This window comes from Protopterus annectens, chromosome 11.part0 (assembly GCF_019279795.1).
Source record: "Protopterus annectens isolate FY-2018-M chromosome 11.part0, PAN1.0, whole genome shotgun sequence".
Lineage (NCBI taxonomy): Eukaryota > Metazoa > Chordata > Ceratodontiformes > Protopteridae > Protopterus > Protopterus annectens.
In genome coordinates, this window is record NC_056745.1 from 220852359 (window position 1) to 220873490 (window position 21132).

Here is a 21132-nt window from a genome sequence, read left to right on the forward strand (position 1 = left end):
AAAGTGTACCCTTCACAAGACTGTCCTTTCCTGCTTACAAATCTTGTGATCTGTCCTTAGCTACCTCATGTCTGAATATAATGGAAGAATTTTGGGGTTCTTCCCCACCTAGATCTATGATTAACTTTGGTTGATAATTCCATTGGGGGGGGTGCAGTGAAGCTATTTATACCATTCCATAAGAGGTTATAATCTGCTTTGGAGAAATGTTTTAGTTTAGTTGCTGTTGGGGGGGATCAGGGGTCAGCTTTGATAGTTACTTTGAATGAAACTGATTTGTTGTCAGATCTCACCAGGAAAGACCTCACAGTGGGGGTGCTACAGTGGTCCCCCATATTGGTAGGCACCAGATCCAGGATATTGGCACCCCTTGTGGGGGTGTCAGCCAGCTGGTCCAGGACATTGGAGTTAGTCGAGGAACCTTTCGGCAAGTGAGTTTGCACACGAGCAATTTACCCAGTCAATGGATGGGTAGTTAAAGTCTCCCAAAACTAGGGTCTTTGGATTTATCTTGATCAACTCAAGTAGCTCCAAATGTCGTGATTTACCTGTAGCTGGCAATGACTTGAATAAGTGTCCTACCAACAGTTAATTGCACCTGAAGTATCTCCAAAGATTCATACTGTTTAACCAATCTGGAGGTTTATTTATCTTTAATAAATATTGATATACCACCTCCTTTAGTTTTCACTCCTTCAGTTTGTGGTCTGAACGTATGAAAGGAGGTGTGAGGTGTAACCCAGTATGGCTGGGGTTCTCTCCAAACCAGGTCTCCTTGGTTGCACAACTATGACGAATTCTACACCAGTGTTTTATACAAACTACCTATATAACTGCATTGATTCAGCCATACCTGAGAGGACCAAAACAAGCTCCTCAAGGAAGAGCAAACCTACCTGGTGGACAACTGCCATTATCAGGCTTTACAATAAGAGGAAGAAATTGCTGTCTAAGAGTAAGAGTGAGCGAGCCCTAAACTGGAAACCCTATCTCCTCAGCTTAAGCAAGCAAATAAGACTTCTTATGAAGTTCTCCAAAGCAAACTACAAATCCATATTAGTGTCCTAAACTAAAGACAACCATAAGTCATGCTTTAGTTACATCTGTAATCTAAAAGGAAGGGCCCAAATTTGTGCCAAACTGGTAGTTAATGATACCACATATACTGAGCCTGTGGATATAGCTAACCTGTTAGTCAACAGGTTCTATGAAAACTTCAAACCCTTGTCCCTGCCCCACATACCTCATGACATCCCCTACCACCTACCCCATACCTTGTATCGCTAACGAGTAGGTTGTAAATGCCCTCTCTAAGGCCAAAAACACATCATCTATGGGACCTGATAATATGCCTGGCTGCATCCTACATGGGCTCCAACAAGAATTGGCAATACATTTGGGTACTCTTTTCAGTCATGGTCTAAGCACTGGTTTCATCCCAGCTGAATGGAAAATGGCCACTATTATTCCCTTGCACAAAGGTGGTGCTTCCACTGACTCTGGGAACTATAGACCTATTAGCCTGACTGGCCTTTTTTGTAAGGCCATGGAGTGAATCATCATGGACCATATCAGCAAAGATATAGGTAATCTCCAAACACTTGACCCTACTCAGTTTGGATTTGTCAAAGGGAGATCATGCCTGTTAAATCTGCTGGACTTCTTCGAGATAGTCACCACAGTGCTGGACAAAGGGAAATCTGTGCACACAGCCTACCTAGACTTAGCCAAGGCTTTTGACACTATCCCCCACTTGGGCATCATTGACAAACTCACCCAGCTAGGTATCATCCCTTATATCATTAGATGGATCGCTAATTGGCTCACAGAAAGAACACATATAGTCAAAATAGGGGAATCCACCTCCAACAGCAGACCTGTAACAAGTGGTGTTCCACAGGGATCAGTCCTGGGACTGCTACTATTTTTAATCTATTTGTCTGAAGTACAAGCAAAAACAAAGTTCTGTGGCTGACAAAGTTTGCTGATGACTGCAAATTTGGAATGGTCATATAACCTCCAAATGATGTCAACATCATGCAAGAGGGTCTTACACACATAAATGATTGATGCCAAAGGCATGGCCTTAAACTCAATGCAAAAAAATGTATTATCATCCTTTTCAGTAAGAGTAATGTTTCTGCTAACTAGAACATCCACAGCAACATCTTAAGTATGCACTCAGTGGTGAGACACCTGGGCACACAGGTTGACAGCAATGTTTCCTTTTATCACCATGTCTCCACAGTGGTAAGTAGGGTATTCTATATTGCTCATCTCATAAGTAAATGCATTGCCTCCAGAAAAAAAGAAGTTCTAACCTCCCTGCACTCTTCCCTTATCAGGCCAATAATTGAATATGATGCCCCTTTTAGTATGTACCTTTCCAAGCACCCGCCGCAATTGGATAAACCACAAAGGTTCCTCACAGGGAAAATTCAATGTCTTCCACATCTGTCCTCTGTGGATCATCTGAAATCACTGTCACTTTATTCTGTTTCATACAAACTGCTCAGAGGTGATCTCTGCCTTTCATATAAGGCAATCTCGGACCCTGCTTTATTAGAAATGCTGCATATCTGTAAGTCAAATGGTACACAAGTTACTTGCTCTAAAGACCTTAACCTGGTATGTGACTTTAATAGGACCTGGTGGAGAACAGATTTGTCTCCCAGAGGTTACCACACCTTTGGAACAGACACCCACTTCATGTCAAACAGAGCACCTCATTGAATGCAATCTGAACCATTGGATGGATAACCATAAATTCAACTCGGGAGTTCCACCTGTGTCCCTTTTGGGCACGGGCATTAGGTGCTGATTGTGGAAATAAGGGTAGACCTTGGCTAGGCTTGTAAGGGTCCTAGGGCCATTAGCCTATGATCCTATGAAAAGGGCCAAAGTTGAAACTAAAAATATTTATATAGTATGCTGTAATCCTAGTACACATTTTAGACATTTACATAATGTCTTTAGAATGCATGGGGTCTTGCATGGTAAGTCTTGGTGACACTGAAACGTCTTTAGAAAGACTGAGCTGGAAGGAAAATTAAATGCTGGAGTGCCATGCAATGCATGGCCAGTGAAATTACTAGAACCATAGTCTTCTGGGGGTAGTGACTGGGAAATTTAAGAAACCTATACAAAAAACATGTCCAGGCATTGTACTTGTAGGCTATCTGGTACAGAAACCTCTCTGTTTACCCTGTGTTGCCTGGCCATAACAGAGAGATCTCTTGTCATTTCAGTCTTGATTGAATGTAGTTTGAAGAAGTTAGCTGCTGTAACTAGTAAATTCAGCATGCCACTGGCTACAACTCCTCTGTATCTTCATCTGCTGTGGCAGGTAGACCATGCCACATTCACTTATTGTAATGTTTTGTGGTTTCTGCGACATTAACAAAGGTTCTATGTTTGGTATGGTTGCCTTAAACTATAGGACATTGTCTTAGCTTGCTGATGTGAATGTGGCTCACACATAACTCATGATCTGTTTGGCCATACCCAGGGCAAACACTGTTGACTAGCTGCATATGGGGTTAAAGGTGGAAGTTAGCTTCTCATTTGTTTCCACAGTTAGTGATATCTTCCAATCCACATAAAGCAAAGCGCTTCTGTTACTCTGTTCAAATGCATCTTGTATAAATTCACCCCCCGCTTTAGCACCACTGGCCATCATGAATAGGGGAATATTGTAATTATTCCAGCATATACTTTTTCAGCCTAAAACATAAGGAGAGTACACTGTACTGTGTGAAAAATATATATATATATATCGTCAAGCTGTGTGCCCATAATCAAGCCTGGTAAAATACACGGACAATGAGTAACTCATACAGATGAATAAACACCAAGTTGTTCAAGATGTATTTATTTGCTTGAAAAGAAACTTTGCCCAGTAACAAGAAATGCAAATATTGCATATTGCTTAATAATTTCTCTAAAATATACAAAAGCAAAATAATGGCAGAAACTCAGAAGAAAGGTTTTGCAAGTTGTTGATGCACATAAAACAGTTGGCCATTTAGATGCTAACTCAAAAGGTTTCTCTATGTTCTTTTGACTACTTCTTCAGTCATGGTTCATAATTTTTTGAATATTGAGAGGTTTAACTTAAAAATAAATAAATAAATATTTCTTTGTGGTGTGGTTGGGGCAGTCCTGCCTTGCATCCTCCCCCATTGTAGTGTGTGTGGGGGGGGGGGTCTCACCTACCTAACTTATACTTGTACTTGTACAAACTCCGTGGTCATGCCACATTTATGTGAAGAAACCAGGTGTGTTTAAATTGATGCTAATCACTCAGGTATTGGAACAGTGCTGATACAACAAGGTCAACCTATTGGTCATGGTTCCAGAGCAGAGACAGATTTCCAAACCAGATGTACTCAAATAGATAAAGAAGTTTTGGCTCTTTATGGATGTAACAAGTTTTAGGAATATATAAATAAATAAATAAATATATATATATATATATGTGTGTATATATATATATATATATATATATATATATATATATATATATATATATATATATATATATATATATATAGTAGAGTAGACATGTTTTTGTGGAAACTATACACAAACCACTAGAAAGCATTTCACATAAGCAAACATCATTACACTTGTAAAGAATGCTGTTGTCATTATAGAGATTTGACTCTACAGTTGCATGCAGCCCATACAATGACATACACATAGCTGATGTGTTAAACAGGGCATCCTAAATTAATGCAAAGAGAAACTATTATTCCATGACTTAGAAGTGATTTCCATTGTCACATACTTACCAGTGTCTGAGGAATGGTACGAGTTTGTTCAGAATAAAGAGAATAAATGCTGAGAAAAATTGGTGCAGTCAGAATGCCAGATAAGAAAAGAAATCCACTTCCCTTCCACATTTACTGCACTTTCAATGATATAAGGTGTGTTGATCAAAAGGAAATGGTAAATGGAATACATGAAAAACACTTGAGAATAGCTGAAGCAAAGAGAGAGCACAAGGCACAATGTTATAACCAAATATAACGCATTTATAGAACTATTCTGAATGTGACATTGCATATACTTCTGCCAGTCAAGACTGTAAGTGGCACCTAGAAGGTAAAAAGACTATGCTATTTGTTATGGTAGCAAAGAGTGAACATTTCAATTCCTGTACATAACTATGTATATAGGGATGATTTAATTCCTTTGTAATGTCACGTGAAATTAATTTCATGTGAAATCCTTAGTATAATATAGTATAGTATATTCAGTACAGTTTATATTACTGTAAAAAGTATTCACAGCTTAAAGAGGGATGCAGTGTTTAAAAACAGTACCCTTAATGCTAACCTGCATGTGAGGTGTCATGTGATTCTTCCTTCACAGTGGCTGGTTCCATAACAGTAAAACATGCAGACTCATGCACACAGATTCCACTGTATTTTTATAGACCTGACGATCCTTAAATAGCCAGACACATTACATTGGTCATTAGGATTTATGAAACAAAGCTTGTGTTGGAGGGTCACTTGAAATGGTGACACTGGATGGCCATTGACTACATCTGCCATTTAAGGACCAGGGGTGTTTTTAGCAGTTTGCATGGAAACCAGCAGCCTCTTTGACTTGGGACTTTAAGTCACAGTATTTAGCCTGTGCGCTGCTCTTTCAGTCACATTTGCAGTGCAAACGTACATACATACTGCACACAGAATACTCTTCCTGTTAAGTGTTTCAGACTATATATGGGGCACTAGCTATGAATAGTGGGCAAAATAAATTGTTATTAACACAGGAGTACAACACGTGAACAGTGCATCTGCCCTTTACAGTCCTGTTCCAGTCTTGTACTCATTGCAAGTTAAAATACCATCTCTATAGATTTTTTGTCATTTAACTCAATCTCCAAACCTAAATAAATCCATACTATTATGTATTGTTTTTAACCACTCATTTTAAAGAAAAAGTGGAAAAGGGATGAAATAAAATTTCAGCATGTATGACATCAAAGCAAAGCAGCTTCTAGCTTCAAATATTTGCCAAAACCCTCAGCAGCTGTGTAATACTTTATAGCAATGCTAACCTTTTAGACCAAATGCCCACATTTTATTACTGGAGGAACAATTTAAAGTTATGAATTTGTAGCGTTAAAGTAACACAGATTGTGTTTAAATCTGGTACTTATCAATAATTATAAAAGGCATAACATCTTTCCCAAACAATTAAGGAACAGCTGTTCTGGCAGACTTGAGAGGGAATGACTAATTTGCTTTGGCAATTAAAATGTGATTTTGCATATTACTACTATATTATTATTAAAGGATAATGTTAAAGCTGTTCTGTAAAGAAATTTCATACATTTAGCAAAATTCCATTAACTGCTGCTGCCTTCCACAGATATATGTTGAGCCAATTTGCCTTTTGTAATTGCAATTGTTCTGTCATTTCCCGTTTTCTGAAATAATTAAGATGGAAATTTTAACATATGTACAATAATTCGCTCGTGCTTGCCCGCCACTGTTGCCTGCCTGTTATATATATATTGCAATATAAATCCCTTTCAGGATATTTTAACTACATTGATTTGCTTTTGTCACCAAACCAAACTAAAATAACAGTCAGATTAATAAGGGCAAGAAACAGAAATTTAGTGATGATTTATATATTGCCAGGTTTGCAGAGTGCTGGAAAGACTTCCAGATGGGATCTCCATTCCTCAGTAATGTTGAAAATGTCCAGAGGATAACCTTCTGCTGGGTTTTATTCCTCGGCAGAGTGTGTACAATGATGATCCAAACTAACAGAACTACGTGTGTACAGTCAGTCGCACATATAGTACTGGATTGCACAGAGTAATCAAGGAAATAAATAGCACTGCTGCTGTGTCTTTCGGCTTTTCCCGGTTAGGGGGTCGCCAGAGCGGAACTCCAGTCTGCTAATGATTGGTAGTTGATTTTTACGTGCCAAGTTACCAGCCCTGATGCACAACCTTCAATGAAGGTACGCACATTCACGCATGTCTTCACGCAGAAGACGCTCTAGCTGGGAATCGAACTGGACAGCGTCTTACTGTGAGGCAACAACGCTACCGCAGCACCACCACATTAATCTAAATTTGGTACAGGTGAACAAAAATGCAAAAATTGAACTTTTGATTTGTTTTTAAAATCCAAACTAGCATCCCAGTAAATCTTATATGGTTTGTTTTGCGAGGGTAGAAGCAAGGAACTGCACTGTTGCAATGAAAGAAGCTTTTACATTACTTTACCATTCAGTGTTAAAAGGAAGCCAAAGTCATATGGTTGTCCTGAAGGTATCAGTACAGTTAATTCTAGTAAAATGTCTACCATGTATGTTCCAAGCAAATTAAGACTGAGAACAAACAAAAAAAAAGTGTACTGACTCATGCTCATACCTCTCAAAGTCCTAGTGCGAGAATTCTAAACAAGGCCAAAAATAGTGGAGGGACAAAGACCCAAAATCAGGCAGAGATTTTAAATATTGCTCTTATGAACTTAAACAGTTGCTAGAATAACAGATTTTGCATTATCATGCATTTTCCAGCAGATATGAAGTCTGAAACTCAAACATATGTTATTAGTAAGTGGCTTCAGTCAGCAATAATTTGCCAGAATACCACAGTTTTTATGCAGAACAGACCAAAAATATGAGGCAAAAGTGGTCATTCTGGAAATTTCTGGACAGCTGAGAGGTATGCTCACAACAAGCTTGTCTTCCGTTGTCTTTTCTGCCTCACGTTCCTTTGGATTGTATGATTTTTCTCAGAAGAAGACAAATATAACAATGGCTAACCTCTTTGGCCAGACCTTGTAAAGCCCTTGGTACTTGACATCTTCAGTTTGGGAGCTTATTCACCTGGTTACTAGTGAAAATGTAGCAGGATGTGTGCTGTCCTGACTCAAGGGTGCTTGAAATCTTCAGTTTGGGAGCTTATTCACCTGGTTACTGCTGGGAATGTAGCAGGAAGTGTGCTGTCCTGACTCAAGGGTGCTTGACATCTTCAGTTTGGGAGCTTATTCACCTGGTTACTGGTGGGAATGTAACAGGAAGTGTGCTGTCCTGACTTAAGGGTGCTTGACATCCTCAGTTTGGGAGCTTATTCACCTGGTTACTGCTGGGAATGTAGCAGGAAGTGTGCTGTCCTGACTTAAGGGTGCTTGACATCTTCAGTTTGGGAGCTTATTCACCTGGTTACTGGTGGAAATGTAGCAGGATGTGTGCTGTCCTGACTCAAGGGTGCTTGACATCTTCAGTTTGGGAGCTTATTCACCTGGTTACTGGTGGGAATGTAGCAGGAAGTGTGCTGTCCTGACTCAAGGGTGCTTGACATCTTCAGTTTGGGAGCTTATTCACCTGGTTACTGCTGGGAATGTAGCAGGAAGTGTGCTGTCCTGACTCAAGGGTGCTTGACATCTTCAGTTTGGGAGATTATTCACCTGGTTACTGCTGGGAATGTAGCAGGATGCGTGCTGTCCTGACTCAAGCAAGGAAGCTGTGACTCTGGAATAAAACAGTGGTGTAAAGAAATGCTGCTAACCAAATAAAGTTTTTGCATCGTGGGTACAGACTGACGTCTAGTTATGGAAAAAAAAGTCACGCAAGAAATTGAGAATGCTCAGTACTATCAATTAAAATAATAAAAAAAAGAAAAATCTTTTTTTTTGTTTTTTAACAGAAGCCCTCAACACTAAATAAATGGAAAACACACACAGGCAGACATACAGCTTTAAACACAACAGTGTTTTTTTTCTTTTATCACACTTTTGTGCTTTGCTTGTCACTCCCTAATAGATTCAGTTGGATGCACCAAATATATTTCAAGATACAGCTGTGCATATGTAGTGAGACAGGCATCAGATAATTTAAATTGTTGGTAGTCAAAAATTATCCTGACAATGGATCTCTAAGTCATTTTATTTTCTTCAAAGTCAGTGAAACTGTAACTCATTTAAATTTCTTCAAAAGCAAAACTGCTATAAGATACTTCAAAGTCAATATTTCAGCATAGTCCTTTATTGCTCCAAATATTCTGCTATATTACTTATTTAAGCTCACAGAAACCTGACCTATCAATTGCAGAAAGTGGTATATGACATTATCTGTGACACTTTGAAATAGGAAGTAATAATTTTTTGTAATATGAAATAGTAATTACCTGACACTGAAGAAACTGTTTTGATGTCCATGATGTGTTTAGCGTCTGTTGCATTCACTTGTTGACATTTCTGCCATATGATACATCTCTTTTCATGTGTGTCACAGGCAAAATGAGAAGCTCTGTGTGTGTGTGTGTGTGTGTGTGTGTATTTGCGCAAGAGAGAGAGAGAAAAAGTGCGTCTGTGCGCATTTCAGTATTTACAGCACATCTCAAAAAGGAGAATGTTGCCTAACTTCATTGGGGGAATTTCTATAAATGAGCCCCCAGTACCAGTACTGGGGTACCATGCATGTCCAACTATACTCTTGATATTGATGCATGCACTAGCATTTGATTTCCTCCATGCACAGAACAGTGTTACTGTTGTGGTACATTAAGAGAGTCCTGGGAATTGAGCTTGCATATTAAACTTCAACTAAAATTTACATTGAGTTTAAACTGAAAAGTGATAAAAAAAAAACTTTGTTCTTGACGTAGTAAACCTCTCACCCTTGATAACCGTGTTTTTTTTTTTTTGACATTCAGTGCCACTTTTCAAGTCTTTTTTCATATGCAAGTTGTGTTTTTGAAGTTTCTACCTCTTTACAAAAGAGAAAGCAGCACACATGGATTACTTAAAAGTAGCCTGAAGCAGTATTGTATGAATGTTTTCATGTGTATGTAACCTGTTGACTCGGACTTCAAGTGATTCAATGTGGAGTTGTCACATCACATCCAGCTATCCAAGCATTAGTAAGAACTTCAGGCTTACTAGTGTAACTTGCACCAGTAATTGTGCATCTTCGTTACTTTAATTTATCAGTCTAACCAGCTGTTTGTTATGACTTATTTATTTAATTTATTTTACATTTGTTGACCAGGATAGTCCGACTGGATACATGTACATTTTCAGCAGAGGCCCGGGGAGAAAAGCTCCAAGGTCAGTAATTTAGATTAAAACAAATACTGTAATTACAATAGTTAACATATCTAAGCAAGCAGTTAAGTTTAAGATACAATATTTACAGAGGTTACATTCATAGGCAAATTATAGATTGGTCCATGGTTAAAGAAAATCCTGAGAGTAGGTCAGCATTAAGTAACAAACGTCAGCTAGAAATACTGTTATTACCTCATACAGTAAGTCACAATTTTCACTTTTCTACCACATTTTGTTAATTGTAGTACAAGATTTGTATGTTATGATCAATGTACCTCTATTTCATTAAGGTGTTATGTTATGCCATTAATCTTATCTATTCTTTCTAACTTTTTCTATTGTATTTAGGTTATGGCTGAAAAGGGGATATTAGAGACATTCTAGTAATGTATAAATAAGACAAGAAAAGCTGCATGTTTTATATGGTGGCTCAGTGGAACAGCTGATAGTATCACTGCTTCACAGTGATATCTTCTTAGTTCAGTTGTCTGTTGGGGCATTTTTGGTGAGGAGTCTTTCTGTCCTCCCTATATCTGTTTGGATTTTTGGGGGGGCTGCTTCAGATCCCTTCTTCATCCCAAAGACAAACTGTTGGTGACTTGGCAATCTGCCTGCAGGTGTACATACTCTGTGTGTGTGTCCAGCAGTATACCATTGTCCATTCCAGGATGTTTTCAAGCCCATTACGCACCAGGTACATTTCAGCTCCCCACAACCCTGTCTTGAATAGAGTGGGTAAACCGGGACTGTACACACATTTTACGTGCTTTATGGCTGTGATCTGTACTACTTTGTCATGCATATGCTCACTCCCAACTTGATACTAATATTTTGAAGATGGTGCCTTGATGAATGACAGACAACTTTGCTCTTTCTGGAAGCAGCATTCTTATAAACAGCACCAGCAGTCACGTCAGTGCTGATAAATAGGCTCCTGAACACCGATCGCTGAGTTTTGATTGGTGGAACATGAGTGGTTTAAGGTTTACTCCTCCATTGTGGAGTGAGGTAGACCTTCTGATTTAGCATCCTTTTAAGTCCTCCTTTCACAGTCCAATGATGCTGGCATGTCAGGCAAAGCAAACCTAGATGATGTTGGTGTCTCCGCCTCATGGTAGTGTGCACATTTTGTGACCCTCAGGCAACAGCTTGGAAAGGCCCCTCCCAGTGAGCAAGAAGGGCAATGAAGAATACCAGTCAAAATCATCCATTAGTTTGTTTTTGTTTTTTTTTTTATCCTCTAAATAAGAATGCCAAGAACAGTGTTCAGCGGGAAAAACATGTTTAAATCTGGATGACTGGTTTGGGAAGAGGCATTAGAGAAGAGCTGCATTTCAGCAATAGTTTAAATGGCAGTGACTTTCAGGAACAATGTAGTGGCTTCCTGCTTTTTAACCATAAAATGGTGAAGTGGAAATGATGAGGTAAAGCTCAGCTTTAGACTAGCTGTGGAAGTAAGTGGTCACGGTACAAATGGGTGGAGGAGTTAGCCCCTGTTTAACAGACAAATTCCTCAACTACATGTGAGTATTTGAACATCAGATCATTATAGCACATAAATGACATTACTTTGAAATAATTATTAAACTATCAGGTATAACTAGTGTCATGCAAGGCCAGTTTTCAGTTCAGTTGAGCATCGGTTATATTTTGTGTTGTTTTAGATGCATATGGTCTAACTTATTTAACTGACCACAGAAAATGGTGGATCATAATAGATCAACACTTTAAAAAAATCAAAGAGGACAAAGAGAAATGGTAGAAGCTTGGACATTTAAGTTTCAGTATCAGCCATGGAGTACCGCGGTGGTGGTGCTGCGGTAGCATTGTCGCCTCACAGTAAGACACTGTCCGGTTCGATTCTCAGTTAGAGCGTCTTCTGCGTGGAGATATACGTGAACGGGCGTACCTTCGTTGAAGGTTGTACGGTAGGGCTGGCAACTCGGTACGTAAAAATCAACTGCCAATCATTAGCGGACCGTAGTTCTGCTGTGGCGACCCCTAACCGGGAAAAGCTGAAAGACACATTCATCAGCCATGGAGTAAGTAGGTTACAGATTTATAACAGTCTCTTTACTTACATTCATGGGAGCAGCATCCACCAACAAAGCAAAAAAGAAGCATTGCCTTAAGACAAGTTTTGTCTGTTAATTAACTAGGATAGCATGGACAGCGAATGTAGTCTGCGTGAAAAGGAGAGGAATGTCCAGGTATTCATCCCCTTTCTTCCCTGTCTTTCATTAGACTTATAGAAAACCTGGGATCATACTCATTTCTCCATCTTGGCCCATGACATGTTGATTTCAGAGCTTCAATCATAGCTATTTAAGGATCATATTCTGCTGATGGTGGGGGTGAAGCCCATGAAGCTAAGATTGCTGCCACTTCAGGCTCTGACTAGTTCAATATCTTTTCCCTGCTGTTGGATTTAAATGCTTTCATTTCTGGTTTTCAGATGCTGTGAGGAAGTCAGTTACCAGAGCTACCATATATAGCAAAATACCACTAAACAAACCCTGTGCAGGTGATTTACACTTTGTCATGTGCTCTGTCATCAACATATGCAACACACTTTGGCTGTTGCTTTCAGTGTTTACTCTGCTTCTGTATTTTTGCTTCCATCATGTATTTGTGTAATGTATTCATAGTGGTTATTTGTGTCATGACCACTTGCTATCCTTGCCATGCCATGCCGTGTCATGCAGTTATCAGTCACTGTAGCCTGAATGATGAGAGCTTTTTTGGAAGCATGTCTGCAGGGTGTACATCAGTGATTCCCTTGTGCTTGCCCGTCTCTTTGGGGGTTATGTCTTCCCTCCTGAGATTCTCCTAAAGATTAAAATCAGTGCAGAGAACCATCGCAGTAGGATACCACAGATATGTGACTACTCAGTTTGTAAGCTGTAGGATACCACAGATACGTGACTACTCAGTTTGTAAGCTGTAGGATACCACAGATACGTAACTACTCAGTTTGTAAGCTGTAGGATACCACAGATATGTGACTACTCAGATTGTAAGCTGTAGGATACCACAGAGACGTGACTACTCAGTTTGGAAGCTGTAGGATACCACAGATACATGACTACTCAGTTTGTTAGCTGTAGAATATCACAGATATGTGACTACTCGGTTTGTAAACTGTAGGATACCACAGACATGTGTCCACTCAGTTTGTAAGCTGTAGGATACCACAGATATGTGACTACTCAATTTGTAAGCTGTAGGATACCACAGATATGTGACTACTCAGTTTGTAAGCTGTAGGATACCACAGATATGTGACTACTCAGTTTGTAAGTTGTAGGATGCCACACATATGTGACTACTCAGTTTGTAAGTTGTAGGATACCACAGATATGTGACTACTCAGTTTGTAAGCTGATTTTCAGGGGGGACACACTGATGTGGGTGCCTTTTTTCCCTGCCATGCTGTCACTTTTCATTTAAGAGAATATATATTCTGCACTACCAACCACTAGTGCTTAAGCTTTGACTTGGACTGAGCACACCTTGACCCAGGCTCAGGAGCACGAAAACAGACCAGAGAACATGTGCCTTCTGTGAGCATCAGCTTTTGTGAAAACTTAGAGCTGTATGAAAGAACAGGAGAAGGAATGTCTTCTTGTAAATGTTCTTCACAGTGCTCTCCTCAAACTAATGTCTTTCGGCTTTTCCCAGTTAGGGGTTGCCACAGCGGATCACCAGTCCACTAATGATTGGCAGTGGATTTTTACGGTGCTGAGTTGCTAGCCTGACGCCCAACCTTCAAAGAAGGCACACCCATTCACGCATTCACCTACCTGCATGTCTTTAGACGTCACTCGACCATAGGGAGGACATGCAGACTCTACACAGTGCTCTCATAAATACGAACAATTTGGTAAGTAAATGCTTTTACATAATGTTTGGTAATTTGCTAAGTGCCAAGACAAAGTTTTATAGCAGGGCGATCACTAGCATATTTGCATCTGCTGAGAACAAATATCTGTTATGAAACTTGTAATTTAGTCCAGTATTTAAATGCTGCTAGTTAATATCTGAGTTAGAATGAGTTAGGCATGGAACAGAAGGTAGATAGAAGCCATGAAGTAACTTATTTAGAAAGAAGGTACAACTGGATATATAAATTGCTTTCAAGTAAAATGATTCTATTTCTACTTAATGATGTTTTCTTTTTTTCAGATGGATCGGTCAGAAATGAGCACTCTTGCTTTGCCTTTTGCCATTCGGCGTGGGGGATCAGATACTAACCTCAACGTCGATGTTCCAGATGGCATTTTTGATTTCCAAAAGGTCAAACTGAACATTGAACACGTACAACAGAAAATTCTTAAAATAACTGAACAGATCAAAATTGAACAGACAGCTCGGGATGAAAATGTTGCCGAATACTTGAAGTTAGCAGACAGTGCTGACAAACAGCAAGTTGCACGTATCAAACATGTATTTGAGAAAAAAAATCAGAAATCTGCACATTCAATAGCTCAGCTACAAAAGAAACTTGACCAGTACCATAAAAAACTAAAGGAGATTGATCAAAATGGACTTCTAAAAAATACCAAAGACATTTCCAAGGATACTTTGAAAGAAATGCAGCAAAGTCTAAAAGATGTCAGTAACAATGCTCGAGCTGGAGGCCATGGTGGTACCATGGGAGAAAGCACAAAACACATTCCTGGTGTTTCCCTAACACCACCCATGTTTGTGTTCAACAAGTCTAGAGAATTTGCTAATCTGATCCGTAATAAGTTTGGCAGTGCGGACAACATTGCCCATATGAAGACTACACTAGATAGCTTCCAACCAGAAGGTGGACCTAGAGGTTTAAGCGGCAGTGCCACCATGGTCAACAAACCAAAATATGGAAGTGATGATGAATGCTCCAGTGGTACATCTGGGTCTGCTGACAGCAACGGTAACCGGTCTTGTGGCACAGGACGTACGAGCACACTTGACAGCCAAGGCAAGCTCTCCCTTATTTTAGAAGAACTGAGGGAACTAAAAGAAGCGCAGACTCAGTTATCAGACGATATAGAGAACTTAAAGCTACAGTTCAAAAAGGATTACAGCTTCATTTCACAAGCACTGCAGGAGGAAAGATACAGGTAAACATGATGAAGATTACTTTTTCTGTGTTTCATTTAAAAAAAAAAAAAAGTCACGCTTACCAAGAGTAACTGTTTGTTTTCAGAAACAAGCTTAGAAGCACATTTTGATAATGCAACTTGGTCAGTATCATGCATTTAACAGCTGTGTGGTGCATATCTTCAGGATGTACCTGAACTGCGTGCGCATAGCTTATTGCACTAATCACTAGTCTGTGTTGTCAGCCAAGATAATTGCAAGTTCTGTTGTGCAATCCAGTTTTGTAAGGTAGTAGGACTTCTATGAGGCGATATTGTTTGATAGACGAGGCCCTAAGCATGCTGTAAAAGGGCTCAGATTCGTTCTTTTTTTTTTTCCTGCACACAGCTAATACTTGGTATGTCCAACTGTGAACAAAGAATTAATTTTTGTTAAATGGATTTATAGTAAAGATTTACATTGTTTACAAAAAATGCATGGAAGTGGTTGAGTGAAACTGTAAATATTTCTTTTTGCCTTCCGTCTTTGGTCCATATGTTTATTGTTTTCACAAGATATGAAAGTGACTGATAGCAATGTTAAATTCGCTCATTGTATCTGCAGAATTAGTAAACTACTATCGCATTTCTCCTTGCACTACTTAGAATGATGGGTAAATGTGTGGTTGTGTAATATTTTTCTCTGAGATTACCAATGAGGTTTTATGTCTTTGTCATTAATTACCTGCCAGAAGCTGACCTCTGTTATGGCATCACATTTTCTTTTCAGAACTGTAATGTGATGTCACAGTCACCTCCTTATGACCAGTAGGAGCAGACAATCAAGATAAACTCTTTAAGAAACAAATAATGCCTAAGAAAGACTGCCATGAACTTTAGAGAAGCACTGAATGATTAATAGAAAAAACAGAAACTGTGATGTACAAGAACAGTGGGTGGGCAGACCTCCTGGCATACATTTATTTAAAAAGAGGGAGGGCATGCATTAAAAAAACATGAACAGGTTTGGCAGTTTTATTTTTTGTTACTTTTTAAAGCACTGGACCAGTTTACAGCTGAACATCACCATATTATCAGGTCCACTGGTACAAGATTGAGAATTTGTCTGCAGTACTGGTTATCTGAGTTATATTAGCAGCCCACATTTCAGAGGCCCTGCCGAATGTAAATGTTATTAAGCTGCCAGAGCAGAAAAAAAAACTTTCAAGAGAAACTGGGGGCAGACCACAGGCAGACGGCTCAGAAATCAATGATTGCTTTTCCCTTCATAGCTCACACTATACAGCAGTACAAATGTCAGCTGCCTGAGTGCACTGCATTCTCTCACCAGGGTATCCGTAGGGCATATTCACTAACATTTTATGATGACTACATGGACTTGTAAATCCAAAGGTAAGGCAAGTACTACCACACTGTGTATGAAGCAACTTCACTTTATTAAAACAATAAAAAGAGTATCATAAGCACTTTCGGGTAAATCCCTTCATCAGATGATAAAACACTAGTTAAAACATGATATATAATATAGTACAGCGCAACCAATGAAAATTAGTAGTTTACCCTCCTTTTTGCTAGAGCTGGTTTTAAAGGGACAACATCATTTAATGTAATTTTGTCAGCTCCCAGTCTAAGAATCCATTGCATCTCTTTGTTTTCAGTTTCGTTATACAAGTCACCCATTCTTTGACTTCTGTTTACAACACATATAATTAACCGTAAAGGCAAATACATGATCACTATGCAATTCTATATGCTTATACAGTGCATTGTGTTCTTTTCTTAACCTTATATCTGATAGATGCTTAAAAATGTTATCTTTAAGTCTGCAATTTGTTTTTCCTACATAATATGCAGTACATTGTTGACAGTTTGCAATATAGACAACATTTTGTGTATTACAGTTGGCATACATCATATTCAAAAAGTACTTTTTGTTGGTCCTGGAGTGTATAAAACAGTTTCCTTGTAAAACAACTGGTGCCAGAGCCATGGCCTCAAGCTAAACACCAAAAAGTGTATAGTCATCCCCTTTGGCAAAAACAAAGTGCCCACAAATTACCACATAGGTGGTAATCCATTAAGTACAGAAGACATCATTAGGGACCTGGGGACCCAAGTTGATAGTAATCTCTCATTTGACAACCACGTGGCCAAAGTGGTTAGAAAAACATTTTATATAGCCCACCTAATCATGAAGGGATTCACATCTAGATCAGGGGAGGTCATCGTGCCTCTTTACTCATCCCTCATCAGGCCCATAATTGAGTACAATGCCCCTTTTGGGATGTACCTTACCAGACACCTGCAGCAACTGGAAAGGCCCCAAAAGTACCTCACCAAGAGGATCAAAGGGCTCAAACAGATGCCATATGCTGCCCGGTTAAAGAAACTCCAGCTCTACTCAGTGGCATACCGCCTGCTCAGAGGCGATCTGTGCCTGACGTATAAAGCCATGTCCAACCCGGAATTAATGGACATGCTGCACCTCAGAAAATCCAAATCCCATCGAGCTATGCACTCGAGAGACTTGAACCTCAGCACTGAAATAAATAGGACATGCTGGAGGGACAGATTCATAACCCAGAGGCTCCCTTCACTCTGGAATAAAATCCCAGTCCAGGTTAGGCAGAGTCCCACATTGACTCTCTTCAAGAGGAATCTTGATGAGTGGATGGGAGATCGTAGGTTTACCCCGGCTATCACTTCTGTGTCACTGTTAGACAGAGGCACAGTATACTAACCTCAAAAAAAGACATAGCAAAATTAATTTAAAATGGGTGGCCCTAGAGCAGATAGCCTAGTATGAACCTATGAACCTATAAATGTGCTTACAGGCTTTACAATGTAGGCATGGATAGGTTCCCTTCTTGTTGGTGCCTGGATTTTTAAATTGCATAGGTTCAATAACTGAATTGGAATCTGAAGAAGCTGGTAGTAGACTCTAACAAAGGATGTTAATTCTAATGTGGTGCCCCCCCCCCCCCACAAAAAGAAAACATTGTCCACAAATCTACTGTAAAAGAAAAGTTTGTCTTTCCAATCTTTCCAGTCATGTGCTACCTCAAATATCACCATATCTTCAGGTTAGCATATGTCTTCACACAAGGCATATCCACAGCTATGCCTTGTCTCTGGCAGGATAAAATGATGTTGTCCCTTTAAAACCAGCAAAAAGGAGGGTAAACTGTTGATTTTTATTGGTTGTGCTGTACTATATTAGATATTAAGTTTTTACTAGTTATCATCTGATGAAGGGATTTACCTGAAAGTGCTTATGATACTGTTTTTATTGTTTTAATAAAGTGAAGTTGCTTCATACACAGTGTGGTAGTACTTCCTTACGTTTGGATTTACTATTTGGATTTTTTTGGCAGTACTTTCAGTGGAGGAGTCCTTTACTTCAGACACCCATGGCTGACCAGCAGACTGAGGATGTTGAACTTTGCTATGTACCACACATGTATTTCAAAACCATGACTAGTAAATCTTTTTTACTACAAAATCCGCTGTTGGACATGGACATCGGGACTTCCACTCTTCTCTCTGATGCCACACTAGAGAGGCATAGAGGTGAGACTGAATTTACCATGTCATTGACATCTTTGCAAGATGCATTAATGAAATTAAAACGCCAACAGTGGCAGAGATTTTATTTTGAAGCTTAAGAACAATATTATGCCAAGAGGCTTACATGTTTTATGCATGCCAGCACAAGGGGAACGCTATCCCAAGTTGCTGGCACGCTGGCAGCATATTAACTTACAAACTAGTAAATCATACATGAATGTGCTTATTTCCTTTCTTCAGCCTGAAGAGGATGCACTGTTAAACAAAGCTGAAGACCTACGTATTCAGCTGGAAAGAGACTACAATACTGAATACCATAAAAGTAGACTTATGGACATACTATGTGTAGCTGCTAACTATGATTTAAAACTTCAACAAGTTAAGTTAAAGAAACTACAATGTGATTTTTCATCAGGCAACATCTTTGTTTGGCCTTGCCCTCAAAGAGCATGGAATGCTTCAAATGATGTAGCAGCTACACATGCACCTAATCAACAGTATGAAAAAGACTGCTCAGTCTTCGTAAACTTAAAGCAGCCTAACACTCTTCATTCACAGCGGCCTGTCTTTTTTAGTACAGAAAATAATGAAACAGCATCTACTAATGTCACTGAGACAGTGACTGAAGGAGAAACATTTGTGGACATTAATCTGGGCACTACAGTTGGCCAAATGGATGAGTCTCGAAGCGACAGGCTGGACTTTTTCCACACTGGGAGCCAAACCAAAAAAACGTGCCAAGATGCCTGCGGCTGTTGTTACACCTGCTTTCTTTTCTCCCTCTTCTTCTTCACATTACCAGCACCGGTGAAGAAGAATTCTCTGAAGAAGAGTTTATCAGATGGACAAGGACTACAAAAGACGACGGACCTCCAACTGACTTGGTAATGCATGCAACTTTAGCAATGTTCATAATATCTCAGGTATTTCTCTTTCTGAATAACAACTATTAGTGTTACACAAGGGTTTACATTTTGGACTGAGTAAAGTGACAGATTTTTGCACTCTAATACCTGAGCTGCTGTACTTTGCATGGAATGTAATGTTGAAGCAAATGTTTAATGACACTAACAGTGTTCAAACACCTCATGTATTGAAGCAACCTAGCACTTTTTCACCTATTTTAAATCCTACACTGTTGTTGTTTGTTAAATCTTGTGAACGTGAAATTGAACAGTATCTACAGAATACACACAGCTCTATGTATTTTAACTTAGACCAACCACATAGAAATGAACTGCAACAGCTAAGGAATAATACCAACATAGTTATAAAATCTGCTGATAAGGGTGGTGCTGCTGTTGTACTTAGTAAGGAGTTTTATAACACACAAATAGATCTGTTGCTAGCTGACAAACTGATTTTTCTTCAGCTGTCACCACTAATGGTGAATTCATACATAGAAAAAGTGCACAAATCTTTATTTAACATGGAAAAACTGGTTTGATAGACCATGAGCTGCTGACATTTTTATACGTACAACACCCTACTATCCCAGTCTTTAAAGCCTTACCAAAAATTCATAAGGATCTCAAAATACCACACATGAGACCCATAGGGGTTGGGTAACAGAAAATATTTCTATCTGGTTAGAATGTACTCTCAGACCAATGTTACTAACCTTCCCTAGAATTTTGAAAGATGCGGTGGTGGTGCTACGGTAGCGTTGTCGCTTCACATTAAGACGTTGTCCTGTTCAGTTCTCAGCTAGAGCATCTTCTGTGTGGAGACATGCGTGAATGGACGTACATTCGTTGAAGGTTGTGCATCAGAGCTGGCAACTCGGCACGTAAAAATCTACTGCCAATCATTAGCGGACCGGAGTTCCGCTCTGGCGACCCCTAACCAGGAAAAGCCAAAAGAAGCAACAGCAACTGATACATTTCTGGAATCATTGGGTGTTTATTTACAAGAGAACAGTAACATTTCCTACATTTTTGTTACCCTAGATGTAAAGAATTTGTTCACTGTCATAGGAAATCAATATGGTATTACTGCCATAGAAGAAATAATGAACAAAAAGGTGAATATACATATAGATGAAAATATACAGTTATGTTTCTCATTAAAGTTAGTGTTAGAAAACAACGTTTTTCTTTGTCAAAGTATTATTGCCAGAGACAAGGTATAGCTATGGATACGCCTTGTACGAACACATATGCTAACCTAGTCCTGGCATACTGGGAATATATGGTGATATTTGAGGCAGCACATGATTGGAAAGACAAACTTTTCTTTTACAATAGATTTGTGGACAATGTATTCTTTTTGTGGGGGGGCATCACATTAGAATTAACATCCTTTGTTAACTATTTAGAGTCTACTACCAGCTTCTTCAGATTCTCTCTGAATTATTCCAGTTCAGTTACTGAATACTTGGATGTTAGTAT

General features: G+C 39.2%; 1 protein-coding gene across 1 annotated transcript in view; it reads left to right on the top strand.

The window, feature by feature from the left end:
• TMCC3 (transmembrane and coiled-coil domain family 3) overlaps positions 1–21132 on the top strand; it is a 185357-nt gene that overhangs the window by 35697 nt on the left and 128528 nt on the right. Inside the window, exon 2 of the mRNA XM_044087643.1 lies at positions 14274–15196. Coding sequence (XP_043943578.1) covers positions 14274–15196 — 923 coding nt within the window. The remainder of the gene's footprint in view (positions 1–14273; positions 15197–21132) is intronic.